General features: G+C 34.5%; 1 protein-coding gene across 17 annotated transcripts in view; it reads right to left on the bottom strand.

Moving 5' to 3' along the window:
• RALGAPA1 (Ral GTPase activating protein catalytic subunit alpha 1) overlaps positions 1-26258 on the bottom strand; it is a 314990-nt gene that overhangs the window by 256458 nt on the left and 32274 nt on the right. For all 17 annotated transcript variants that reach the window (XR_008915023.1, XM_056811013.1, XM_056811018.1 and 14 more), the window contains 5 exons: positions 24651-24694; positions 22882-23059; positions 20310-20425; positions 13396-13534; positions 12102-12310 (listed from right to left, as the gene is read on the bottom strand). Coding sequence is in view for 16 of the 17 variants with exons in the window: in XM_056811013.1 (XP_056666991.1) it covers positions 12102-12310; positions 13396-13534; positions 20310-20425; positions 22882-23059; positions 24651-24694 (686 nt within the window). In the remaining variant the exon portion in view is untranslated. The remainder of the gene's footprint in view (positions 1-12101; positions 12311-13395; positions 13535-20309; positions 20426-22881; positions 23060-24650; positions 24695-26258) is intronic.

Here is a 26258-nt window from a genome sequence, read left to right as displayed (position 1 = left end):
TAAAATTTTGTTTGAGAAAAATGCCTGCAGAATCCTATACTGAACCAGAAGACCCAGAATGAACTTTGGGGTGCAATTGATTTAACTGAAGGGTTTGAACACAGTATTTTGAAAGTACACACTTAGGCCAAAGGGAACGGTCCCCTAATTGGCTTTTTGTCAATGCCCCTATCAAATATTGGTTTTGCTTTCTCTCTTTTCTATTTCGCTCTTATCTCTAACTATTGTAGTTTCCTCTTAAAAGATGCAATATGGTATGCATCTGTAGTTATAAGATTTTTAGGGGTACAAGAAGATTATATCAAATGATTCACCGGGGAGAGCAGTCTTCCAAAGGATCATGGGGGATGATTTTGAAGATGAGATTAACTCTCCCCTCACCCACTTTTAGATTTAATCACCAGAAGGATACACCCCACTTATCCTTAAGTATGGGGGGAGGGAGGTCTGTGACCCACATGTACAATAAGAGATGACAAAAGACACTGACTGCCCGTGGGCAGTCCTAAGCAAAGGTAAAACTGCAATTGGTTCACATAAAGTGGAAGGAAGTCATATGAAGTGACGAAAGGAATGGTCTTAAAAGTGGGAAAAACTTCCTGTGAAAGGTCTTTTGCCTTCAAACTTGGTCTTGAAGGTGCTCTGGCTTGGGACCTCGGACTGACTTGAATATTTTCGGTGACCACATTTTTATACATTTAGGACAATCTTTACTTTTTAACACTTACAGTATTATGGAAACCAAGATGAGAGATAATCCAGAAATAGTAGATGGATGACTGTCAAAAACTATCTAAAAGGTCAAGAAGAATGAGGAATGGGGTAAAAGTCATTTGATTTGAGACCAAACCAACCATATCTAGAAACCATCTCTAATATGTTAACACTAAGAAGAAAGAATTTCAGTGAATTGGTAGGTAGGCTGAGAAGCCAGATTATGAGGAGTTCAGAAGTGAATTGGTGGTGAAAAAGTAAAGGTAGCATGTATAGATGGCCTATTTTAGGAGTCTGGGGAAAAAAAAGAGGTGTATACTTAAGAAAAAGGATTTGTATTTCTACTTCTTTGGAGAAAGAACCAGAAAGAACTGAAGACAAATAAGAAGGAAAGTGTGTTAGTAACTTGGAGAGAGGTTTGAACTAATGAAATTGATGAGAATTTAAATGTGAGAAAAGAAACTTTGGCAAAATTTCAGGAAATTCAGGAAAATTTGCAAAATAACATTTAGGCCCTAAAATAGATATTCAGTTTCTATATCTGGGTTAAAAGAGGAAGAAAAAGAACGCTGACAATTAAAGAGGACTAAGAAGGATTAAAGAAGAAAAAGAAAGATTAGAAAGTATAATCTGAAGTAAGAGAAACAGGGAAAAGAAAGGAGGTGGGGCAAAATAAGACAAAGTAAGTGGAACAATAGGAGGGTGAAGGAAAATTGATAAAGGGAACTGGAAGATGGGGTAGACTGAAGAAACATATAGGAAACTGTGTAAGGGTGGGTTTGTGGAGACAATAGAAAGGAATTTGAGTAAGATAATTAATTTCCAGTTTATATTACAGATGAGAAACTCAGGAAAACAGGATCAAGTGACTTGCCCAGCGTCACAAGCTATTAAGTGTCTGAGCCCAAATTTGAATTCAGGTCCTCCTGACTCCAGGGCCAGCACTCTATCCACTGTACCACCTACTTGTCCTTTATCTGCCTTAATTCTTTTATATACTTTTTGTTAAGATACCCTGATTTGGGGGCAGCTGGGTAGCTCAGTGGATTGAGAGCCAGTCCTAGAGATGGGAGGTCCTAGGTTCAAATCTGGCCTCAGACACTTCCCAGCTGTGTGACCCTGGGCAAGTCACTTGACCCCCATTGCCTAGCCCTTACCACTCTTCTGCCTTGGAGCCAATACACAATATTGACTCCAAGACGGAAGGTAAGGGTTTAAAAAAAAAATAAAAAGAGACCCCGATTCATCTTTAACTCAGATAAAAAAAAACAAAAACAAAAAAACCTAAACTAATATATCTTGATATGCCTCCTGGAGAAGAAAGTGAAAAAAACTCTTGGACAAGAAAGTGAAGGCCATAGGGCTAAGATTGTTTTTCTCACTGCTACCAAAGTAAGTCATGGGATGATGAAACAGGCTAATTAATTTGGGAATAGCAGGCTAAGAAGGTAGTATCTAAGAATGAGATTTAGATTTCTGGCTCACAACATTAAAAAAAAATGATAGATGCCTAGAGAGATAGAATACATCTACTGATGATAAGACTGTATTTATCGAATTCTTGAAATGCTAGTCAAAATGGCTTTTAATCAAAAAGAATGGGGGGGAGGGGAACCACACAAGATGAGGGACAGAAAGGACTGCCCATATATACCTCAAAGTTAAATGCCACTAAGACTAACTTAGAGGGAAGGAGAATAGCAGCTGAAGCCCAGAAATTTATGGTACAAAAAATCCAAGAAAGAAGATAATACTAAAACCCACAGCGAAAAAAAATGTCCAAAGCTCAGGCCATAAGAAAGAGAAATTCAAGGTAATTCAAGGTACCAACATAAAGGGGACATTTTTGACATTATCACTGGACTATGGATTGAGGTAGGTATACCTTATTATATTTTATATCTTATTAAAAATAAACAGAATAGGTAAAAGGAGGGAGAGAATAGCACTGATTATTCAGAAGTTATATTCATGTGAGGAAATTCAGGAACCACATGAAATAATATGATGGAGAATATATGCCAAAGGAAGGAAAAATAGTGGTGATTTTGTCTTTGAAGTTTACTACTTCAAAGTTTACTGACTTCATGGACAGAAGGAAGTAATATATAAGGAGTCCAAGTAATAGCAGCAGCTAAGGACAGAAGTATGATATGAGCTTCAAAGCAGAGCAGCTTCTTAACTTGTCTTAGTAATAAATTCTTCCTCCAAAAGGTGTGAGAAAGGGAAACTTAATTCAATTCTAGATAACATTCTCACAAGGAGAAACCAGTTATTTTGGTGGAAATGAGGATTAAATGATTATTCCATCCTACCATCTATGATAGAAATAAAGATGAGATCTTGGCAGTTTGTCATACATTTTTTATTTTGGGAATGCAGATTTCAAAAGGGTGAAAAGAAAGTTACTCTGCAACTTTTACACTGAAAATTCATAGCAATCAGAACAATCAAGAACTAAAATAGAGTTGATATCCAAGATAAGGAAAACAAGAGAAGAATTGGGGAGGGGGAAGAGAAGTCTATAGAATGTAGGTCATTTGTAATTTGGTCAACTAACTGTCAGTGAAGAATGGAGAAAGAAAAATATCCTGATCTTCAAAGAACTTAAGAGAACAGAGTCCACATACTATGAGCCAGTAAGTTTGACTTTGATTTCTGGGAAAATTCTCAAATAGATCATCTAAAAAGATGGTTAGCATAAAGCAAAGCTGTGACTACAAAGAGTCAGCAGTGTTTTATCAAAAACAGTTCATACCCAGTAACCAAACATGTGTCACAGTCTTCTGTAACTAAGGTTGAAGAAATATTTTTTGGACACTGCTAAAACAGGAAATTTTTTTAGCTTGATTATGTATATTTGTTAGTGGAAATAATGTGTATAAAAGACAATTTATTTTAAACATAAAAGCATTATATAGACAAAAGGGAAATTAAGAGCACTGCTTTGGGAATCAGGAGACATAAATTTAGTTGCTGATCATCACCTAAGTAATAATTTTAATATGTAATATTTGAATTTCTAAAGTTCTTTAACCATTCTAAGACCTCAATATTTTCAACTGTAAAATGAAAGAAAAAACAAAACAAAACCCTAAAGAATACTTTCAAACCTAACATTTCATGATCCAAAGTAAATCTCTTTGGGTAGCTGAGTAATAATGTTTAAATATTTTTCCTGACATTATACCTCCCTACAGATATCTAGGAAGATGATTTGAACGGAAGTACTCCATGGAAATAATGCTACTTGAACGAACAGAAGGAAAATGGAGGAACATACTCAATTCCGATTTTGGGTCTTCAATTATAACACTGGAGTAATAGGTGATTGCATTAAAACACATATACTACTGATGAATACATTTTTTTTACCTTGTTTCCAGTTGTGCGGATCATATTTTATTTTTTTAAATTTTATTTAGTCAATTTAGAACATTATCCTATGGTTAAAGCATTATATTCTTTCCCTCCCTCCCATTACCCCACCCTTTCCCTAGCCGATGTGCAATTCCACTGGGTATTACATGTGTCCTGAATCAGAACCTATTTCCATGTTGTTGATATTTGCACTAGGATGATCATTTAGAGTATACATCCACAATCATAACCCCCTTGACCCATGTAATCAAGCAGTTGTTTTTCTTCCGTGTTTCTACTCCAACAGTGGATAGTGTTCATTCTCATAGATCAGTGGTTCTCAACCTTTCTAATGCCATGACCCCGTAATACAGTTCCTCATGTTGCGGTGACCCCAAACCAAAAAATTATTTTGATGGCTACTTCAAAACCGTAATTTTGCTACAGTTATGATTCGGAATGTAAATACTTGATATGCATTATGTATTCTCATTGCTACAAATCAAACATAATTTAAACATAGTGATTAATCACAAAAACAATATTTAATTATATATTGAGAAATACTGATCCAGCAGGAGGCAGCCTGAGCGCTAGGGAGGGAGGCAAGTCCTGCCTGGGGAGGGGGTCCGCAGACGCTGCCTTCTTCTTCCTGTCGTCTCCCTCCAGCTCAAGCTGAGGCTTCACTTTGCTGGGGTTACTTGGCTCCATTATCTGCTCCAGGACTCGTTCTTAACCTCTCCGGAGCCAGCGTCCAGGTGCTCTCTCTACGTCTCTGTTTGAGTCTGGTCTCCAGGCAACAGGGTAAATTCATCACCCCTCATAGGGGGAGGGCTGCTGATAAGTAACTAATATTAGTACAATGTGCGGACAGCAGGGTCCCCTTTCTTTCTGAGATCTTGCTGTAAAATAGCAATTTCTCAGTGGCTAAAGCCATCGGAAATATGTATTTTCTGATGGCTTTAGGTGACCCCTGTAATTTGGTCGTTCGACCCCCGCCAAGGTCACGACCCACAGGTTGAGAACCGCTGTCGTAGATCCCTACATGTTGTTCAGGATGACTGCACTGCCACTAATGGAGAAGTCCATTCCATTCTACTGTACCACAGTGTATCAGTCTCTGTGTACAATGTTCTCCAGGCTCTGCTCCTTTCACTCTGCATAAATTCCTGGAGGTAATTCCAGTTCACATGGAATTCCTCAAGTTTAATATTTCTTTGAGTACAATAGTATTCCATCACCAACATATATCACAATTGGTTCAGCCATTCCCCAATTTAAAAGAATCCCCTCATTTTTCAATTTTTTGCCACCACAAAGAGCACAACTATGAATATTCTTGAACATGTCTTTTTGCTTATTATCTCTTTGGGGCACAAGCCCAGCAGTGCTATGGCTGGATCAAAGGGCAAACAATCTTTTAGCATCCTTTATGTATGGTTCCAAATTGCCCTTCAGAATGGTTGGATCAATTTACTGCAACAGCAATTCATTAATGTCCCAACTTTGCAACATCCCCTCCACCATACATTGCTTTCCTTTGCTGCCATGTTAGCCAATCTGCTAGATATGAGGTGATACCTCAGAGTTGTTTTGATTTGCATCTCTCTGATCATAAGAGATTTAGAACACTTTTTCTTATGCTTATTAATGGTTTTGATTTCTTTGACTGAGAATTGCCTATTCATGTCCCTTGCCATTTATCAATTGGAAAATAGCTTGATTTTTTTGTACAACTGATTTAGCTCTTTGTAAATTTGAGGAATTAGACCTTTGTCAGAGGTTTTTTATGAAGATTGTTTCCCAATTTGTTGTTTCCCAGCTTGTTATTTCCCTTCTAATTTTGGTTACATAGGTTTTCTTTGTACAAAACCTTTTTAAATTTGATATAGTCAAAATTATTTATTTTACATTTTGTGACTCTTTTTAAGTCTTACTTGGTTTTAAAATCTTTCCTTTCCCAAATGTATACTATTCAGTATTCACCTAATTACTTAGAGTTTCCTCCTTTATATTCAAGTCATCCACCCATTCGGAGTTAATCTTGGTGTAGCTTGTTAGATGTTGATCCAAAGCTAATCTCTCCCAGACTGTCTTCCAATTTTCCCAGCAGTTTTCATCAAATTGTCGATTTTGGTCCCAAAAGCTGGGATATTTGAGTTTATGGACTGTCTTGCAGAGGTCACTTACCCGAAGTGTATTCCACTGATCCTCCTGTCTCTTGGCCAGTACCATATTGTTTAGACAACCACTGCTTTGTAGTATAGTTTGAGATCTGGGACTGCAAGGCCACCTTTCTTCACAATTTTTTCCCCATTATTTCCCTGGATATCCTTGATCTTTTGTTCTTCCAAAAGAACTCTGTTATGTTTTTTTCTAATTCAGTAAAAAAGTGTTTTAGTAGTTCGATGGGTATGGCACTAAACAAGTTAATAAGATTGGATAGAATGGTCATTTTTATTATGTTAGCTTGTCCTACCCATGAGCAGTTCATGTTTATCCAATCATTTAGATCTAATTTTAATTCTGTGGAAAGTGTTTTGTAGTTGTGTTCATATAGTTCCTGTGTATGTATAAGAATATATATTCCGAAGCATTTTATATTGTCTAGGGTGATTTTGAATGGAATTTCTCTTTCTTCTAATTCTGCTGAGATGTGTTGGGCATATATAGAAATCCTGATGACTTATGTGGGTTTATTTTGTATCCTGCAACTTTGCTAAAATTGTTGATTGTTTCAAACAGCTTTTTGGTTGATTCTCTAGGATTCTTTAAGTAAACTATCATATCATCCACAAAGAGCAAAAGCTTTTTCTCCTCATTGCCAATTCTAATACCTTCAATTTCTTTTTCTTCTCTAATTGCTACTGCTAGTGTTTCTAGTACAATGCTAAATAATAGAGGTGATAATGGGCATCCTTGTTTCTGTTCTGATCTTATTAGAAAAACATCTAGTTTATCCGCATTGCAAATGATGTTTGCTGACGGTTCTAGATAAATACTGTTTGTTATTTTTAGGAAAGGATCTTCTATTCCTATACTTTCTTGTGTTTTCATTAGGAATGAGTGTTGTATTTTGTCAAAGGCTTTTTCTGTGTCTATTGAGATAATCACGTGATTTTTGTTGGTTTGTTTGTTGATATGGTCAATTATTTGGATGGATTTCCTTATATTGAGCCATCCTTGCATTCCTGGTATAAATCCCATTGGAGTCTTTTTGCTAGTACTCTATTTAAAATTTTTGCATCTATGTTCATTAAGGAGATTAGTCTTTTGTTTTCTTTCTCCATTTTTGACCTGCCTGGCTTTGGAATCAGTACCATATTTGTGTCATAAAAGGAATTTGGTAGAACTCCCCCTTTGCTTATTATGTCAAATAGTTTGTATTGTATTGGGATTAGTTGTTCTTTGAATGTTTGATAGAATTCACTTGTGAATCCATCAGACCCTGGGGATTTTTTCCTTAGCAAATTCTTTGATAGCCTGTTCAATTTCTTTTTCTGATATGGGATTATTTAAGAATTCTATTTCTTCTTCTGCTAATCTAGGCAATTTATATTTTTGTAAATGTTCATCCATATCACCTAGATTGCCATATTTGTTGCCATATAATTGGCCAAAATAGTTTTTAATGATTGTCTTAATTTCCTCTTCATTAGAGGTGAGGTCTCCCTTTTCATCTATGATAATATTAATTTGGTTTTCTTCTTTCCTTTTATTATTAGATAGACCAGTACTTTGTCAATTTCGTTTTTTTCAAAATACCAGCTTCTAGTCTTATTTATTAGTTCAATAGTTCTATCACTTTTGATTTTATTAATTTCTCCCTTAATTTTTAGGATCTCTAATTTAGTGATCTTCTGGGATTTTTAATTTGTTCGCTTTCGAGTTTTTGTATCTGCATGTCCAATTCACTGACCTCTGCCCTCCTTAATTTGTTAACATATGAACTCAAGGATATAAATTTCCCCCCAAGTACTACTTTGGTTGCATCCCATAGATTTTGAAAGGATGTCTCATCATTGCCATTTTCTTAAATGAAATTATTGTTTCTATGATTTGTTCTCTAACTAACCGATTTTGGAGAATCATATTATTTAATTTCCAATTTATTTTTGCTTTGGCTCTCCAAGTACCATTACCGATTATTATTTTTATTGCATTATGATCTGAAAAGGTTGCATTTATTATTTCTGCTTTTCTGCATTTGTTTGTCATGTTTTTATGCTCTACCACAAATGTCAGTGTTTGTGAATGTACCATGTGCTGCTGAAAAGAAGGTGTATTCCTTTTTGTCCCTATTTTTCTCCATATATCTATTAACTCTAATTCCTCGAAGATTTCATTCACATCTGTTACTCTTTCTTATTTATTTTATTTGATTTTTATCTAAATCTGATAGTGGTAAGTTCAGGTCTCCCACTAGGATAGTTGTTCTATCTATTTCATCCTTGAGCTCCACTAATTTCTCCTTTAGAAATCTAGATGCTATACCATTTGGTGCTTACATGATGATTACTGATATTTTCTCATTGTCTATACTGCTTTTTATCAGAATGTAGTTACCTTCCCTATCCCTTCTAATCAGATCTATTTTTACTTTGGCTTTGTCAGATATCATGACTGCAACTCCTGCCTTCTTTCTCCCAGTTGAGGCCCAATACGTTTTGCTCCAACCTTTACCTCTAACCTTGTGAGTGTCTACCTATCTCATGTGTGCTTCTTGTAGACAACATATGGTAGAATTTTGTTTCTAATCCACTCTATTTGTTTTTGTTTTATGGATGAGTATATCCCATTCACTTTCAAAGTTATAAATGACAAGCATTTTGATTATGATTCCCAAGCATTTTGATATCCTCTCCTAGTTCTATCGTCTATTCTCTTGCTATATCCTTTTAAACCAGTGGTTTGCTTTTAATCAATCCCCCTAATCCCCACCCTTAATATGCTTCCCTTTCTGCCCCCTACCTTTTTGTTCCCTTCTTATTTTTTTTAAGGGTCTGTTACGTTCCCTACCCTACTCTCTTTCCCTCCCTTTTTGTACTCCTCGCCTCCCTATCCCCATTAGTTTTCCCTTCTCACTTTCCCTATAGGCTAAGATAGAATTCAGTACCCCAATGAATCTAGATCAGCGGTTCTCAACCTCTCAATTTGTAGCAATGAGAATACATAATGCATATCAGGTATTTACATTCAGAATCATAACTGTAACAAAATTACAGTTTTGAAGTAGCCACCAAAATAATTTTTTGGTTTGGGGTCACTGCAACATGAGGAACTGTATTGCGGGGTCACGGCATTAGAAAGGTTAAGAACCACTGATCTAGATGCTCTTCCCTGTCAGAATTGATTTCACTGAGAGTAAGGTTTAAGTATTACCTATTAGCACTTTCTTCCTCTCCTTCTTATAAGAGTATTCTTCCCCTCCCCTTCCCATGCGTATCTTTGTGTGATAAAGATTATCCTATTTATCTTATTTCTTCCAGTATCTCTTGGTGCCATCTTTGATTGCCCCCCTCCCTTTTTCTTTTTTTTCTTGCATATCACCTTATACCACTTATTACCCCAATCTCTTCCTGTGAATGATTCTTCTAATTACTATAATGGTGAATACAATTTTTGAGTGTTACAGATAACATTTCCCCTATATATTAATACATATAATTTGATCTCATTGAAGCCCTTAAAGAAAAAAGGTTTAAGAAAAAAACATTTTTCCCCTTTTCCCTCTCTTTCTTATTTACCTTTTCATGTTTCTCTTGATCTTTGTGTCTGGATATCAAACTTTTGGTTTACTTCTGGTCTTTTCTTTACAAATACTTGGAAACCTATTTTGTTGAATGCCCACACTTTCCCTTGGAAGTATATAGTCAGTTTTAATGGATAGGTGATCCTTGGTTGAAGACCCAATTCTCTTGCCTTTCTGAATATCATATTCAAAGCCTTGCGGTCCTTTAGGGTGGAAGCTGCCAGGTCTTGTGTGTTCCTGATTGGTGCTCTTTGATATGTGAATTGTCTCTTTTTGGCTTCTTGAAGAATTTTCTCCTTAGCTTGAAAGCTCTGGAATTTGGCAATTACATTCCTGGGAGTTGTCTTTTGACAGTGAAGAGGGTGTACAGCAGTGGTTCTCAACCTTTCTAATGCCGTGACCCCACAATAGAGTTCCTCATGTTGCAGTGACCCCCAAACCAAGAAATTATTTTGGTGGTTACTTCAAAACTGTAATTTTGCTACACTTGTGATTCTGAATGTAAATACCTGATATGCATTATGTATTCTCATTGCTACAAATTGAGAGGTTGAGATCCGCTAGTGTAGTGTCTTTTGACAGTGTAGAGTCTTTTTAGTGTAGAGGGTGTTCTATTAATTCTTTCAATGTTTATTTTGCTCCCTTGTTCAAAAACATCAGGGCAGTTTTCTTGGATAATTTCTTGTAGTATGTCAAGATTTTTTTTTATTTCTGGCTTTACAGGTAGACCAATGATTCTCAAATTGTCTCTTTGTGATCGGTTTTCCTGATATGTCATCTTGTCAGTGAGATATTTTATGTTTTCTTCAATTTTGTCAGTCTTTTCACTTTGCTTCATTAATTCTTGCTGTTTTGCAAGATCACTGGCTTCCAATTGCCTAATTCTGGTCTTTAAAAACGGGTTTTCCTTTTCAGTTTGGTCTATGCTGCTTTTCATAGCTTCCAGCTGTTTCTCCAATTGGGAGTTCTTGTTCTTTAAACTGTTATTTTCTCTTTGAACTATTTCTCACTTTTCTTGGCAGAAGGCTTCCATCTTTTTAATAAGCTCCAATTTGAATTCTTCAAGAGCTTGTGGAAAATTTCCATTTTGGGGGGAAGGTTTTTGTGCATGTATTTATATTTCCTCTTCTATTTTCTCCATAAAAATTATCCAGGGTCAACCCCTTCTTCTTGCTTTACTTGGTGTTTGGAAATTGTTGTTCCTGGGCAGTATTTACCATCACTATGGTTGGTTTTCCTTCCCTTTCCAGTCAGAAATCTGAGTGATTTGGGCAGGTTCTCTGTGTATGGAGCTAAGGAGCAAGGATATTGCCTGAGGCCACCTCTCGAATCTCTGCAGCTTCTACCATTTGCTGCCCTTCTCTGTGCCATCTCTCCGTGGGCGCCCATAATCTGTGCTCTTCAGCTCGCTGGGGTTTTAGGTCTAACTGCTCTCTGGGGTAGGTCTTTGGTGGTCTTGGTCAGCTGCCTAGGACCTAGAGGTGCCCCTCACTCACTCTAGAGGTGCCCCTTGCTCACTCACTGATTCTAGCGAGAGCTAGCTCTGACTCTGGCTCTGTAGGTGGGGTGGGGGAGGGTAGATCAGCTCACATTTTGGTGGGAGCATTTTCACCCCCCTTATAGTGTGGAAATGCCCAAATCTCACATACCTTCAATGCTGTGCCCTAGTTTATAGCCCCTTCATTCATATGAATTTGGTTTTGTTGGTCTTTTGAGGTAGTCTATATCGGTAGGTGCTGAAGAGAGGAAGAGTCCTATGTCTAGACTGCCACCACATTTACTGAGAAATCCTAACAAATACTTTTTATTATTTATGGGAAATATTTAATTTACAATTAAATGTCATCATGAGCTAAGGCTGACTTTCAGGCTAAGCTCCTGATAGTTTTAGGTCTAATAATGGATTGACAAGCAAAACTCATAGTCATTCAAGATTCAACCATCATAGAGGAAAAACATTCAACAGGAATATTTCATCAAGGTATGCCCACTGATTCAGCTGAGCACAGCTTCCTAGTATAAATTTCATGTCCAGAAGTCTCAGCAAGCGACTCAAGAGCTCTGTAAATTTTTGTCTTTCAAATGAACAAGAAATCATTTCAACTGAAGCAAATCAGATCTTAACGAATTTCAATACCTTACCTCATATGTAAAAGTAGTTTAATCTGCATGGATCATGGCCTTGGGAAAAAAGTAGCTCAGCCTACATGGCATTACCTCTTAAAAGAAATACTGCTTCTATTACAAATGTTTTGAAATATGATACAGATGTTACCTGAATATTCTTTGGCAAGATTTCACCTTCTATTCCAGGAATATGAGGTCCTGTATGAGGTTTTGGCTCAAGCCAGAAAGAAACCAGCCAACGAATGACTATAACACGAGCCTTGAGGAAAGGTTCTTTTGTGCAATAGATTGCTTCATTGGTTTCAACATCCTTCTTTATCATTATATAATGTGGCTTTGGTCTCATCTGTGGAATATCTATTCAAAAGAAATTTAAAAAATTAAAAGTACAAAAGGACCTTAGTACAAAGGAGTCTAAACATCCATGTGTCTGTGACAGTATAATTTTAGAACTTCTTCATTAGACTTAGTGAATAGTTTTTGTCTAGCTACATCTAGGTAGAAGTCAAAATGAAACCCTAAAAGGGGGTTCAGTAGAGTACTTCAGCACACATATAGAAACCTATCCATTTGCAGAATGATTTCAATTTCAAGTACAAAGAATTGTTTAAAGCAATGTTAAACCTAAGTGTCAATTTATGCCAAAAAAGGGCTAACAGTAACAGAAATGACAATTTAATTAGATTTGTACTAAATGAACAAAATTTTTAAAATAGTGGGAAGTATTTATGAGTTGTCTCATTGAAATGATAATTCCTACTCCTAGCATATCCAATTTAGCTAATATCAAAACTAATAGTTCAAATGGTTTTAAAAAGTTCTAAATAGCGTACCTAACTTGTGGGGCTAGAAGTTAAAAAAAAAAATCAAAAAGCAGATTCCACATACAACAGAAAACTTTCTATAACTGTTCATGTGTGAATAATTCATTAGATGCAGTCAAATGCAAAACCACAAATCTAATTTAAGCGATCTCAGAATTTTAGATGTTTCTAATGCATCTCCTTTGGGACTTAAAAAAAATTATTTTTTGCAGTATTCTATATTTTAACATAGATCAGGCTAACACACTAGAATAAGAATTTATTTAAAATCACAAATAAATCAAGAAGTTTCAGTCTCCTTATTTCTAAACTAAGTGGGGAAAGTATATACTAGATAATCTCTAGTCACTTTCACCTCTAAATCTATGATCTTATTATTTTATTTTCAAGTTGAATGTGGCCTTAGACAGTTAAAAACCCTTTGTGACAATTTCATCACTAATAAAGATAAGTTAGTCAGGATAATAAAACTGTCCATTATAAATTAAAGCATCCTCTTTTATCAATTATTTCTTTAAACATATGCATTTCCATGCATTTCCTGAAAGTAATACCTTTCAACTTTCCATTGTGTGATTTTCTGTTCTTAGATTTTAGGAAATTCTAAAGTATGCCTACCAAGTACAGGATGATATAAACTGTTCTCTTTGCAGATGTTTGGGAAAATATAAGGCAAGTAGTATTTTTTAAAATGTGAAAACAAGAAAGAAAATCCCTTTTCCTGGTTTTCTTTGTTCTTCCATTCCAAGCTCTTTACCTTAAAAAAAAAAAAAGAAGCATCTAAATCAAATTTTAATACATGTACATCAATATCTGATACAATCAAATGTTCTAAATCACTTTTCCTGAAAATTAGGCAATTTTCAGTTTTGATTTGAAAAAAATTCAAGGAAAAATAGACAACTAAATATGATTTAAACTGTTTCTAATATAACTACTAAATATGGAATTGCAATGAACAAATCTTTGCCATCTCTTACATGTAAGAAAAAGAATTATCTGAGAGATCAAATATTTTGAGTTGAAATTTATTTTTATAATTTTAATGGGTAAAGAAAATATGACCAAATAAACCAATTGAAAAAGTTGAAAATGTTTAGTGACTGTCAACATCAAACATTAGAAGAAATTACATTTAAATAAATTTAAATTAAGCATTCATAAAATTCCTTAAATTTTACACAAAGTATGGCTTATCTATCAATTTCTGTCAGCAATGTTACTATATACTTTATTGTATCACAGACTACAAGTGTTTGTAGGCAGCAGGGAAGTGACTAGTAGAGAGAGAATGAAGTGGTGACAGTCTGATATGATATCAAGGGTGCATGAAGAGGAACATGTCTTGGCAAGAAGAAGGGCTACTTCTGGCAGGTGGAGGAGTAGTGAAGGGATGTGGAAAGGTAGGGTAGAAATACATAGGAGGGAGAGAAGAGTAGAACTAGGAAAGACAGGTTGCTCTTTGGCTTGGGGGTTCAATATCACAGGGATAGGGAAAGTAAAAGACAATAAGAAGATGCTAAACATGGGAGAATGAGTTCAGACAGCCAGGCTGCATAACAGTGAAATTTGTTTTAAAAGCCAGGTTATTAGAAGTCTCAAGGTTGATCCTTCTGTTTCAGTCAAGCCATTAATGAGATCCCAGGCCAGTGCTAAAGTCTTACAAGCAGGCAGTCACCTAGACTAGCTCTATCCCTCCTCATCTCCCACCTAAACTGCTTCACTACTCTCCAAATTGGTCTCCCTGTTTCAAATCTCTTCTCACTCTTATCCATCCTTCAGAGCTGGCAGACTTATTTTCCCTTAGTTAAAATATCAGTTGCCCCTTTCAACAAACTCTAGCAATTACCTCTTGGATCAAACATAAATTCCTCTGGTTCATATTTATACAACAGCATTTTCAACAGGCAAATATGGACATAACTCAGCCCCTTTGATCTTTCTAGTGCCCCTAAACATTACTCTGCTCCACACATTCTATGATAGAAGCCACAGTCTTTCTTGCTGTTATTCCCCATATACGATGCTCCATCTTCCATTTTCATGCCTTTGAATTGACTGTTTCCCAGCTAGAATACTCTCTCTCCTAACCTCCACCTTTTAAAATTCCAGGCTTCCTTCAGGACTCAGAACAAAAAACCACTTTCTACAAGTCTTTTCCAGTCCCCTCAGCTAAAGGTGCCTTCTCCTCAGAGGTAGTCTTCTACCAATTCTGTATTTTCCTTGCATATAATTAATGTACATATTGTGACCCTCTTTATAACACAATCTCCTTGAAAGGCAAGAGCTGACTTTGCTTTTTATTTATATCTCTAATGCTTAGTACAGCAGCTAACTTACTTAAGTGAGTAATATATATCTTTTTTGAGTGGTTCCTTTCTGCCCATTTATTCTTGAAATTTCATTTTCTTGTCTTACATAACTATCATAGGAGAACTTTGCCAAATAACAGTAAGGAAGATAAACATTCTTGCTTTACCTCTATCTTAATGGAAAGGTTTATATTTGTTAGGAATAAATGTGAACCTAGTTTCTCATAAAATTACCATATTAAGGACGTAAATATGCTTCGCAATATTTCTGCATCTACTGAAATATATAATCATGTTTAAAATTGCCTTTATTAGAATATTTCATTTTAGTTTTTCTAACAGAACCAATCTATTTTTGGTAATAATGAATATGATGATCATGATTTTATAACCTGTTTACAATTGTTAACTAATTATATGTATTAATATTCATTAGTATATCGGCCTGTAATTTTCTCACTGTTATCCGTTTCCCTGGTTCATGAATCTGTTCATTTTTGATAAAATTTGCTTAGAAAATTCATCTGGACCCAGAGGTTTCTTTTGTGGTGGTGGTGGAAGGGTGTTACAGGTGGAAGGTGTGTGTTACAGGTACTACTTATTTAATTTTTTTCTGAGACAGGAAACATTTCCTGTTTCGTGTTTTGTTCATCTGAGTATTTTTCTGTTTTCATTAATATTCAGTCATTTTTTTAAGCTTCCAGTTTTGTTAGCATATAATTGGGTATAATAGTATGTGTTGATTTCCTTTCCTTTTATTTGTTCTGAATTTGTTCCTTTTACTTTTTATTTTAGTGATTTGATTTTTCTTCTCTTTTTAAGATCAAATTAATATAATGGAGTATTTATCAGTTTTTTAAGGAGCTCAGTTTTTATGCTCTCATTTCAATAGTTTTTGCTTTAAATTTTATCTCTTTGGTTTTCAGATTTCCTATTTTTGCACTTATATTTTGTGTTTTGCTAATTTGCCATTTTCTTCATTTTGAACTGCATGTTCAACTAGTTGGACTCTTTTCTTTTCTTTTTTTTTTTGAAGCTTTAAGTAGAGAAATATTTTTCTCTAAAAATTGATTTAGTTCCATTCCCCAAATTTCTCATACATTCTCATCATTTTAAAACATTATATTTGTTTCTGTAATTGCTGCTTAATTCAATCCTTCTGAAGAATTGATAAATTAGAATTTAGAATCCTAGTTTCCACATAAGCATAAACCGTATGTTCAGATTTCAATAATTGGTTAAATCATTAGTGCAATGTGGACTATAAAGAATAAACATTTAAGTCAATGTCTGCAAAGGTACCATTTAAAGTTGAAAAATAATTGATACATTTTGTGACTCAAAAATTGCCAATGCTATAATTTTTCTAATATTTTCCTCAGATTATTGATCTCTTTTTTTCCTACTTTTTCTGTGATGTTTGTCTAGATTCTGATAGGTTCAACTAGATCTAGATTTGAAGGTCCAGGCATGATAAATTCCCAATTATTACTAGTTTTTATCTAGTTCTTCCTATAGATTAGTTAGCTTTTACTTTAACCATTTAGGGACTATACCATTTGAATATATTTTTATTATTTACTTTTATTATTTATTTTATGACTTGAAAACTAACCAGAGAAGTAACTTCAAAAGACTATGAATGAAATATACCTCTCTAGACAAACTGACATAAGGCAAATATTTTCAGACAAGGTTACTGTGTTGGTTTACCTAATTACACATATTGTTTTGTACTAAGGACTTTTTTCTATGTATGTGGGGTGGGTTAGTGGGTAGTGATAAATATGAAAAAAAATTAAAACATCAATAAAATATTTTTAAATGCACAGAAGAAAACAGAAGTATAAAAGGGGACAAAATAGATCCATTTTGTTATTATGCTGTTAAATTTTTAAATATATATTTAAACTACATAACAGCTCAGTTTCTTAAAGAAATCTTTCTTGGTTTTGATACATTTGTAATTTTGATTAATTTCATGATAAAAAATGTTAGAAACTGATCATTTCATTGTATATATCTTTGAGTATAATGAAGTTTCCTTACTTACTTTTCTTAACTAGCTTTTACAGAACTTTTTTCTGAGCTCATGACTGCCGGTATACTTTTTTTGATTCAATTAAGTCACAACAGATTCTTCTCCAACCCTTATTTTAAGACAATTTAAAAACTTATAAGAAACACACTTAAAAAGCAAATCGCTGAGTTTTGCCTTTTTTTGTTGTTCTATTCTGCCACCTTCTTGTAGTAAAGTTCATCCCATTAACACTCACTGTTATAATTGATTGCTCTGTTTTGTTCAATTATATCCTACTATAATATTCTTCCCTTTACTTCCTCCTAACATCTAATTTAAATGGAAAAAAAAGGAGAAGGAGGAAGGAAGTGAAGATAGCATTTGTTATATACAGTCTGAATACTCTAATCTCAGTCCTCTTCCTTCACTCTCTTTACAAAGACCAGACCCTTCTACATATCATTAGGACTTACTGGGCTCTGCATCTTTCCTCTTTTATAAAAAATAAGCTCTCCTTAGCTGAATCTTAGTGTTTTTATGACTATTATCTCCCCAAATCTGCCCTCTCACTTAATATTCTCTTCACTCTCTCTGCCCTAACTTTTATTATATTTCTTTACTATATTCTTTTGTTCTTCCTCCTTCCATTAAGTGATTCAAATGAGGTTGATGAAAACCCCACTTTCGTTTAATTACTCAAATTTATAAAGAGCTAAATCAATTGTACAAAAAATCAAGCCATTCCCCAATTGATAAATGGGCAAGGGACATGGATAGACAGTTTTCAGATAAAGAAATCAAAACTATTAATAAGCACATGAAGAAGTGCTCCACATCTCTTATAATCAGAGAGATGCAAATCAAAACAACTCTGAGGTATCACCTCACACCTAGCAGATTGGCTAACATGACAGTTATGGAAAGTAATGAATGCTGGAGGGGATGTGGCAAAGTAGGGACATTAATTCATTGCTGGTGGAGTTGTGAACTGATCCAGCCATTCTGGAGGGCAATTTGGAACTATGCACAAAGGGCGATAAAAGAATGTCTGCCCTTTGATCCAGCCATAGCACTGCTGGGTTTGTATCCCAAAGAGATAAAAAGGAAAAAGACTTGTACAAAAATATTCATAGCTGCGCTCTTTGTGGTGGCCAAAAATTGGAAAATGAGGGGATGCCCATCAATTGGGGAATGGCTGAACAAATTGTGGTATATGTTGGTGATGGAATACTATTGTGCTCAAAGGAATAATAAAGTGGAGGATTTCCATGTGAACTGGAACAACCTCCAGGAAGTGATGCAGAGCGAGAGGAGCAGAACCAGGAGAACATTGTACACAGAGACAAACACACTGTGGTATAATCGAATATAATGGACTTCTCCATTAGTGGTGGTGTAATGTCCCTGCACAATCTGCAGGGATCAAGGAGAAAAAAACACTATCCAAAAGCAGTGGACAAACTGAGGGAATAGAAACACCGAGGAAAAGCAACTGCCTGACTACAATGGCTGAGGGGACATGACAGAGGAAAGACTCGGAGCGAACACTCTGATGCAAATACTAACAACATGGCAATGGGTTCAAGTCAAGAACACATATGATACCAGTGGAATCACGCGTTGGCCACGGGGGGGTGGGAGGGAGGAAAAGAAAATGATCTTTGTCTTTAATGAAAAATGCATGGAAATGAACAAATAAAATACTATAAAATTAAAAAAAAAAAAAACCCACTTTCTCCTCACATCAACTCCACGAATGACACCTTGTGGAACCCTAATTTTTAAAATAATAAATTGTTCTGTTCCCCACCCCCCACTTTCCTAAGATGTTCCCCCTCCATTTTCTTTTTTTTTTTAAACCATTCCCAGTTCACTTCTCAATTCCTTATACTCTGGCTTCTGCTCCATTTGCTCTACTAAAACTGCTTTCTATATTTATCAAGGCATTATAATTTAACTTTTATTTTCTTTCTTATTATGAACTTGGAAAAAAACCAGTAATTATGAATTATTTTCATTAGTAGAAAAAAATAGCAAAATAGTGCTACATATAAAAATCCAGATCTGTTATGTGTTAGCTTATTAATTATACAACAAAAACACCTTAATTCCAAAGCTGTCTTTAAACTTCCTGCTTCCTTCCTTCCTTCCTTCCTTCCTTCCTTCCTTCCTTCCTTCCTTCCTTCCTTCCTTCCTTCCTTCCTTCCTTCCTTCCTCTTTGTTGTATATTTTAATAGTTTCATTAAAACTTTTTCTTCTTTTTTTTTGGCATCATCATTACTCTATATTTTCCTCCTACCTATTCTTCCCACCCTCCTCCCCCCAAAACACCTTATAACAAATTAGCATAATCAGTGAAACAAATCCACATAAATCTCTATAAAGAAATGGGAAGTAAGATTCCTCATTTCTTTCTTATAATCAGGGCTGGTCACTGCACTGGTCAGAATTTCTAAAGTTATTCTAAGTTGCTTTCTTTTAAAATGTTAGTCACTGTGTGAATTTTCTTCTGATTCTGGTCATTTAACTCAACTCATAAAAGTCCTCCTAGGTCTCTCTAAATCTGTCTTTTTCATCATTATATACATAGCAATGATATCCCCAATACATTTATATCACTTCTCATCTGGACTACTGTAATAGCTTCAAAAGGATTTTTTTGCTCATCCAGTTTCTCTCCTCTTCAAATTATTTTCTATATACCAGCCAAAATATACTTTTTAACATACAAGACTGATCCTGTTATATAACCCTATCCCAAAAGCCTTTAGTAACTACCTACTATCAATAGGATAAAATATAAATACCTCAGCTTGGCACATAAAATGCTCCACACTTTGATTCCAAGGTATCCTTCCTGTTTTATTTCATATTACTACCACCAAATGGGCTACAAGCTTTTTCCTTATACTTGGCATTTCATCTCCTACCTATATTCATTTACACAAACTTTCACTCTGTCCCTCTCTCTCTCTCTCATTCCCTCCATCTCTACCTCTTAAGAATCTTTATTCTTCAAGACTTGGCTCACATGTCACCTTCTCCAAGAAATTTTCTTTGCTCATTCTCTTTCTCTCCCTTTCTGCTCCCAGTTGATACACTGTCATTCCACACATTATCTTGCAGAATTATTTTAAGAAAAAATGTACCCACACAAGACAATAAAAAATAAAATTAAGGATTAAAAAGATTAAATGTACCTGAATAACCATATATTTCAAAAGTGCTTCTAGAAAATAGCTTGTGAGGTCATCTTGTCCTTTATCTCCTGACTGTGGAGGGACAAGAGGAGTGATTTCTTCTATAGTCACTTGAGCTATCCAAAAATAAAAGAGGAGTTTAGTAGTCATCAAATAATTTTTCATGACAGATGATAAAAAAAAATGTTACTTTCAAAACAAGTGTTCAATGAATAGAAGAAGCTTCCAAATCATTTGCTATTCTAAAATTACAATATGACTCAACTCTAAACAAATTTGAGACTGTAGTATTCTTAGGATCTCACTGATTTTAAAGAAAGAAAATCCAAATAACTGGTTCTGGATACATTCCTTTATAATAACTAGCCAATATGAAATGGTGGGAAGAACTTGGGACTTAAGATATAGAAGACTCATGCTTAGGTCCCAACTTGACTCTTAATAGTAGTGCAATAGTTAACAAATCATTTCATGTTTATTATGATTCTGAATTTCCTGAAAAGTAAAATGTAGAATAATTCTTTCACCATCTCAGGGATCTATGGCAAGCAAAGAAGTTACAAAGCACTATAATAAATAAATCATAATTACTGCTCTCTTGAAGAAGATACTCTAGGTCAGAGTTGGTGAATGTTTTTGAAATTGCGTGCCCAAACTGCACTTTCAAGGTGCCTGTGAGCCCTCTGCATTAGCCCAGAAAGTGAAGAAGTGCTTCCATTTGGCTGCTGGGCAGAGCGGTGGAACATGTGAAAAATGTCCTTGGGCACTGTGAAGAGGGGGAATGGAACAGACCCACTCGCACCCAGGCACCCATGTCATCGCTTTGCCAACACAGCTCTAGGTGAATAGTTCTTAAATTTTTTTGGTTCTCAGAAACCCTTTTATGGTTCAACAATGAGCTTTTGGTCATGTGGGCTATATCTATCTATGTTTACTATATTAGAAATTAAAATATCTTAAAATTATTATGAAAAGATTTTACATCTTGAGGACCCCCTGTGAGGGTCTCAGGGACCCCCCTCTGAATCCTCTATGAAACTCTAGGGATTCAGAGACTACATACAATACTAATTATGGTTATCCAAGTAACACTACAAAGGAAACCAAGAAATTTTAGTCATAGTGACAAAGTCTCACTGGATTTGTTACTTCAATAAGGGAAACTGTGAAATGTTATCAGAGACCTGTAAGTTTTCATAAAGTATAGCATTTACATGCATGGTCTAATTCAACTAGGTCTTCAAAACTTAATAACACTAAATAACTTCTAAAAAGTCTGACTCAAAGAAGTGCTAACAGTTCTTAAGTCTTAAGAGATATAACTGGTGTCATGGGGGGGGGGGGTAATAAGCCAGTTACAGTTGTTAGATATGACAACATGAAGAAAAATGTCCATTTATTCTTAGAGGAAAAAAATGTTGTCTAACCAAAACTCTGAAAGTTATATACATAAGAATTTTACCAATTCAACAAGGGATGACTATTAAGAAATAGTGAAACAGCATTTTGAACCAGCATCAACTTCAGTTACATGTTGTAAAGGAAGGAGTCTCCTCATGAGAAAAGAGTAACAAAATCTGGACTAAATTTTTAAAAAATTAAAAATCATGCTCATTCAAGATAAGACTATTGTAAATGTTCACATATATTCTACTTCCCATTACTAGTCAAAGTTAGGAAACTGAAATTGGTACCTCTGCTGAATACAACTAATGCTGACTGAAGTGGTTGTATTTTCCTTATCTTTGGCAAAGGAGATTTAAAATGATCTAATAGGATAACTTAAGAGACTAAACTTTATCACCACAAAAATATTCTAACCTACCTCTAAAGAATTACATATGGCATTTATAAAGAATTAATTATTATTTATGTGTCACTTGAGTAGACTGGAACTTAACAACTACAAATTTCAATCTTAAACACATTCAGTTCTACATTAAATATCACAATGTCTTGGTGAGGCATACAAAGAAAAAGAAAAGGAAATGTCAGGCAAAACAGTTATTGTGATCCTTGTGAAAAAAGCATTTAGCAGAATAATATGTATTTTAATTAAAACACATTTTTGTTTCATCTTTTAACAACTTTATACCACAAATGTACTCTGATTTTTAAGTCATTCACATATATGTGAAAAAATTTAAACATAAACCAAATAAAAAGTAGGAGGGAAAGTAACTCATCTAATAAAAAAATTATCCAATTACAGTTTTTTTCTAAAATGAAAGGGAAGAAGGTATTAAAAGGAAATCATAAAGAGAAATTAAAAATATGCAGTCACTAATAACTGATCAACCAAATAAATAAAAAACAAAAACAAAGCATTTATGTAAATATGAGAATAAAACAGAAAATTCCTGATTTAACGAAAAAATAAATTTACATTTCCTTTTCTATAACACACACCTTCCATAAAGCAAATACTACTCTTTGTACACATCCAAATGAATAAAAAGATGAGTGTAAAAAATGGAAATCACAGAGCTATTAAATTTGATTTGGAATGCTTACTAAGTTTTAAAATACAACCCAAAAGAAAATGCTATATATTAATATCCTCTAGTCTTACTTTCTTGCAGATTAAGTGGAGGATTAATGAGATTATCTAAAGTCCGAGGTCCATATTCAGACAGTGGTGAGGCAAATCCAGGAATTAAGCAAGAAAATATCCAGAGCTGTTCTTTACTACAATTATTCTGAAGAGCTTGTAACCAGAGCAAGAAGAGACGTACTCCTTCACGCCTGATCTGAAAATACAAAACAAATACACGTAGAATTTTTAGACAAACGGAAACATATCTTTTTAAAACTTTGAGACCAACGTTCTTGAAGAAAATTTTATTTAATGAATTTTTGCCAAAAAAAAAATAATCATCATCACACAAGATCTAGAAGGATACTTTGCTATGCCAAAATCTAAGTTTATGGAACTGTCAAAATAAGGGGTTTAATTAGTCTCTATTGTCCTAAGATGAAAACACAGCAATCCTTTCACGTAAATGAGGTAGCAACTAATTACAGGAAAGGTAGTAGTACTATAATCAGAGCTGTGAAAGCAAAAAGCCAGATCTTTTTTTCCCCCTCTCCTCGTCATGACTGAGCCAGGGAAAAAAAAGGTCAAGGAAGAAACAACAACAAACTAGTTTCTAGCCAAAAATAGGACAGACAAAATCATATGAAGAGGAATTTTTCTCTATTAACCATAATATTCTCACCAGTGCTTTTTGAACATAGTAGATATTTAATATATGTTTTAACTCAATCAGGTTCTCTTCTTCTAGGCACAGCAGCTCAAATATTATCACACCTTCATTTGTTAAAAAAAAAAAAGTAGCATGCTACAGTAGGAAGTATGCTGAAATTAGAGTAGGGAAATCTTGCCTCCGATATTTACTAAATGAGGTTATCTCACTTTTCTAAACAGCCATGTATTTATTTATTCATCTATAACATATACAGTACCTTTTTCAGTTGTTTTTAATCGAATGAAAGTATGTTTATTAGCCTCTGCAAGTTTTAAAGGGCTATATAAATGTCAGTCACAATTTTTTATAATTATTAACCACTACCATGGCTTAGCTGACAACAGAAAAGTGATAAAAAGAGGTTGTATCTTTCCATCGCAGTTAATTGTAGATCAATGCAACTGGAAGTATAATCATTAGATAACAAATCAAATCACCCTCCCAATAGCAGCATAAAATGAAGTGGCCCATCAGAAAAGTGAAAACTATTACTGTTAACTAGTACAATTTCTACCATCTACATTTCAAAGTGGCTACAATGAGAGGAGAAAAGCAACAATTTTGTAGCTTATGTTGATATTGGAAAATATTTTTACTCTAGATAGGGTCTAGAATGGAGACTTGTGTCTTTAATAGGATAGTGAGGTTCCAGGTTATAAATGTATTTAAGGAACTCTGGCATCTTAGAAATAAAACTTTTAAAAAAAATGTCCTCAGACACTTCCCAGTTGTGTGACCCTGGGCAAGTCACTTGACCCCCATTGCCTTACCACTCTTCTGCCTTGGAGTCAATACACAGTACTGACTCCAAGATGGAAGGTAAGGGTTTTATTAAAAAAAAAAAAAAGCTACATTTTTTAATATAATCATAACAAAAGAAAGACAATTTGGCACCCTTTAGAAAAGAGAAGAAAAATGGAAGGAAAAGGGAGTAAAATAGGAGACACATACTTGCTTTACATTATTTTTTCACACATCAGTATTAAAATATAGTATTTTGTATAGATAAACAAAAGTGCACATCTCTTCTTCCACAAAATAAATTTGAATAGGTTTTAAAAAATCATTCTACTAAAAGAAATGTTTTATATACCTTTAAGGAGTTTCCTGTGTGAAGGAGTTTCTTTAAAATCAATCCTGCAAAGAGAACATTCATTTAAATACTTATCTTTTTCACATAATTTGATAGCCACACTAAAATTTCTTATTCACTTGCCCTACTACTTTTCTTACTGCAATTCCTGTTCAACTAAACTTCAATTTAAGGGAACCCCCATCCAATATTTCTACTATTATTCATATAATTTCAATAATAAAATTATGCTAGGAAAGACATGATATAGTAATAGCTAGCCTCAAAGCCAGGAAAATTACTCAACCCTCCCCTCTGACTCATACTGGGTAAGTCACTTAACCTCCCAATGCTGAAGACTAGCAGTTCTTAAACTTTCAGACATCAGGACTACTTTAATACTCTCAGAAATGAGTGAGGGCACCACAAAGAGTGTTTGTTTATATAGGTTATATATCTATAGCCATATTAGAAATCAAAATGTTTTAGTGTTATGAAAATAGTTTTGAAGATTCCCCAAGGTCCCAGGTTGAGAACTACTGTTCTAGGCAACTCCTTAAGACAGTTAAGTTACAGAAAAGATCCTGAACTGATTGACAGAGGGAATTTCTCTTCACCCAAGAAGAGGTTCCTAAACCTATGAAAAAACAGGTCTGGTCCCCATCTCCATACTTGTGTTGGATTCTCACTCTACTTTTTCTCCTCCCTCTCTTTAAATCTTCAACCACTTCTTCCCCCATTAAACTTATTTCACTGAGTTCAAGAATATCTTATATTAATTCCCTATTAATATTCTCTGTGACCGAACACTGCAATGATATCTGAATCCAGAATTAGTATGGAAAGTGATGGACTTAGAATTAAAAATCCTGGGTTTAAATCTTGCCTCTAATACTTACTAGCTATGTGACTCTAGACAAGTCAATTCACCTCTCTGAGTCTTAATCTGCTCGTCTATAAAAGTGACAAGAATTTTAGAACATGGTTCACAGGGTTGTCATGAAGCTTAAATAAGAAAATTTTATAGTGCTTTGTAGTTTTCTTCTTAAGAGTTTTCTCTTAAGTTTTTTAGTCTAGTTTTTTTTTCTAGTTTTTTTAAGTTTTCTCTTAAGAGAAAAAAATGCTTGCCAAGAGAAAACCCCTCTACTTATTTCTCCTCTAAGATAGCATTATTTCTATTTCCTCTCATGCTATCTTCAAAAAGTCTAAAACAGAACTCATATTTCATTGCAAATCCACTTACCCTACAAAGTTCTAGATTTCTTTTAAGAATAATAAGGACTATCATTCTAGCAACTCATGTTTGACTCATCCATGATTATTTCTTCCTTTTTCCTCACCTCAAGTCTTGCTGATACTACTTGACAACGTCTCTTGTGTCCATCCTTTTCTCTTCACTCACAAAGCTTCTACTTTCAATTTGGTCTTTCCAATCAGTTTTTCTCCTTCCCATCCATTTCCTGAACAGTTGCTAAATGGGTATTCCTAAAATACTGACCTGAGCATGTTGCTCTACTATATAAATATTTTTGATGATTCCCTATTGTCCCAAGCATATAATACAAATGACTCAGAATAAAATTTAAAGTACTCCACAATGGCAAAAAATTGGAAAATGAAGGGGTGTCC

Source organism: Monodelphis domestica, chromosome 1, assembly GCF_027887165.1.
Source record: "Monodelphis domestica isolate mMonDom1 chromosome 1, mMonDom1.pri, whole genome shotgun sequence".
Classification (NCBI taxonomy): domain Eukaryota; kingdom Metazoa; phylum Chordata; class Mammalia; order Didelphimorphia; family Didelphidae; genus Monodelphis; species Monodelphis domestica.
This window is presented reverse-complemented; position numbering and strand designations above follow the sequence as displayed.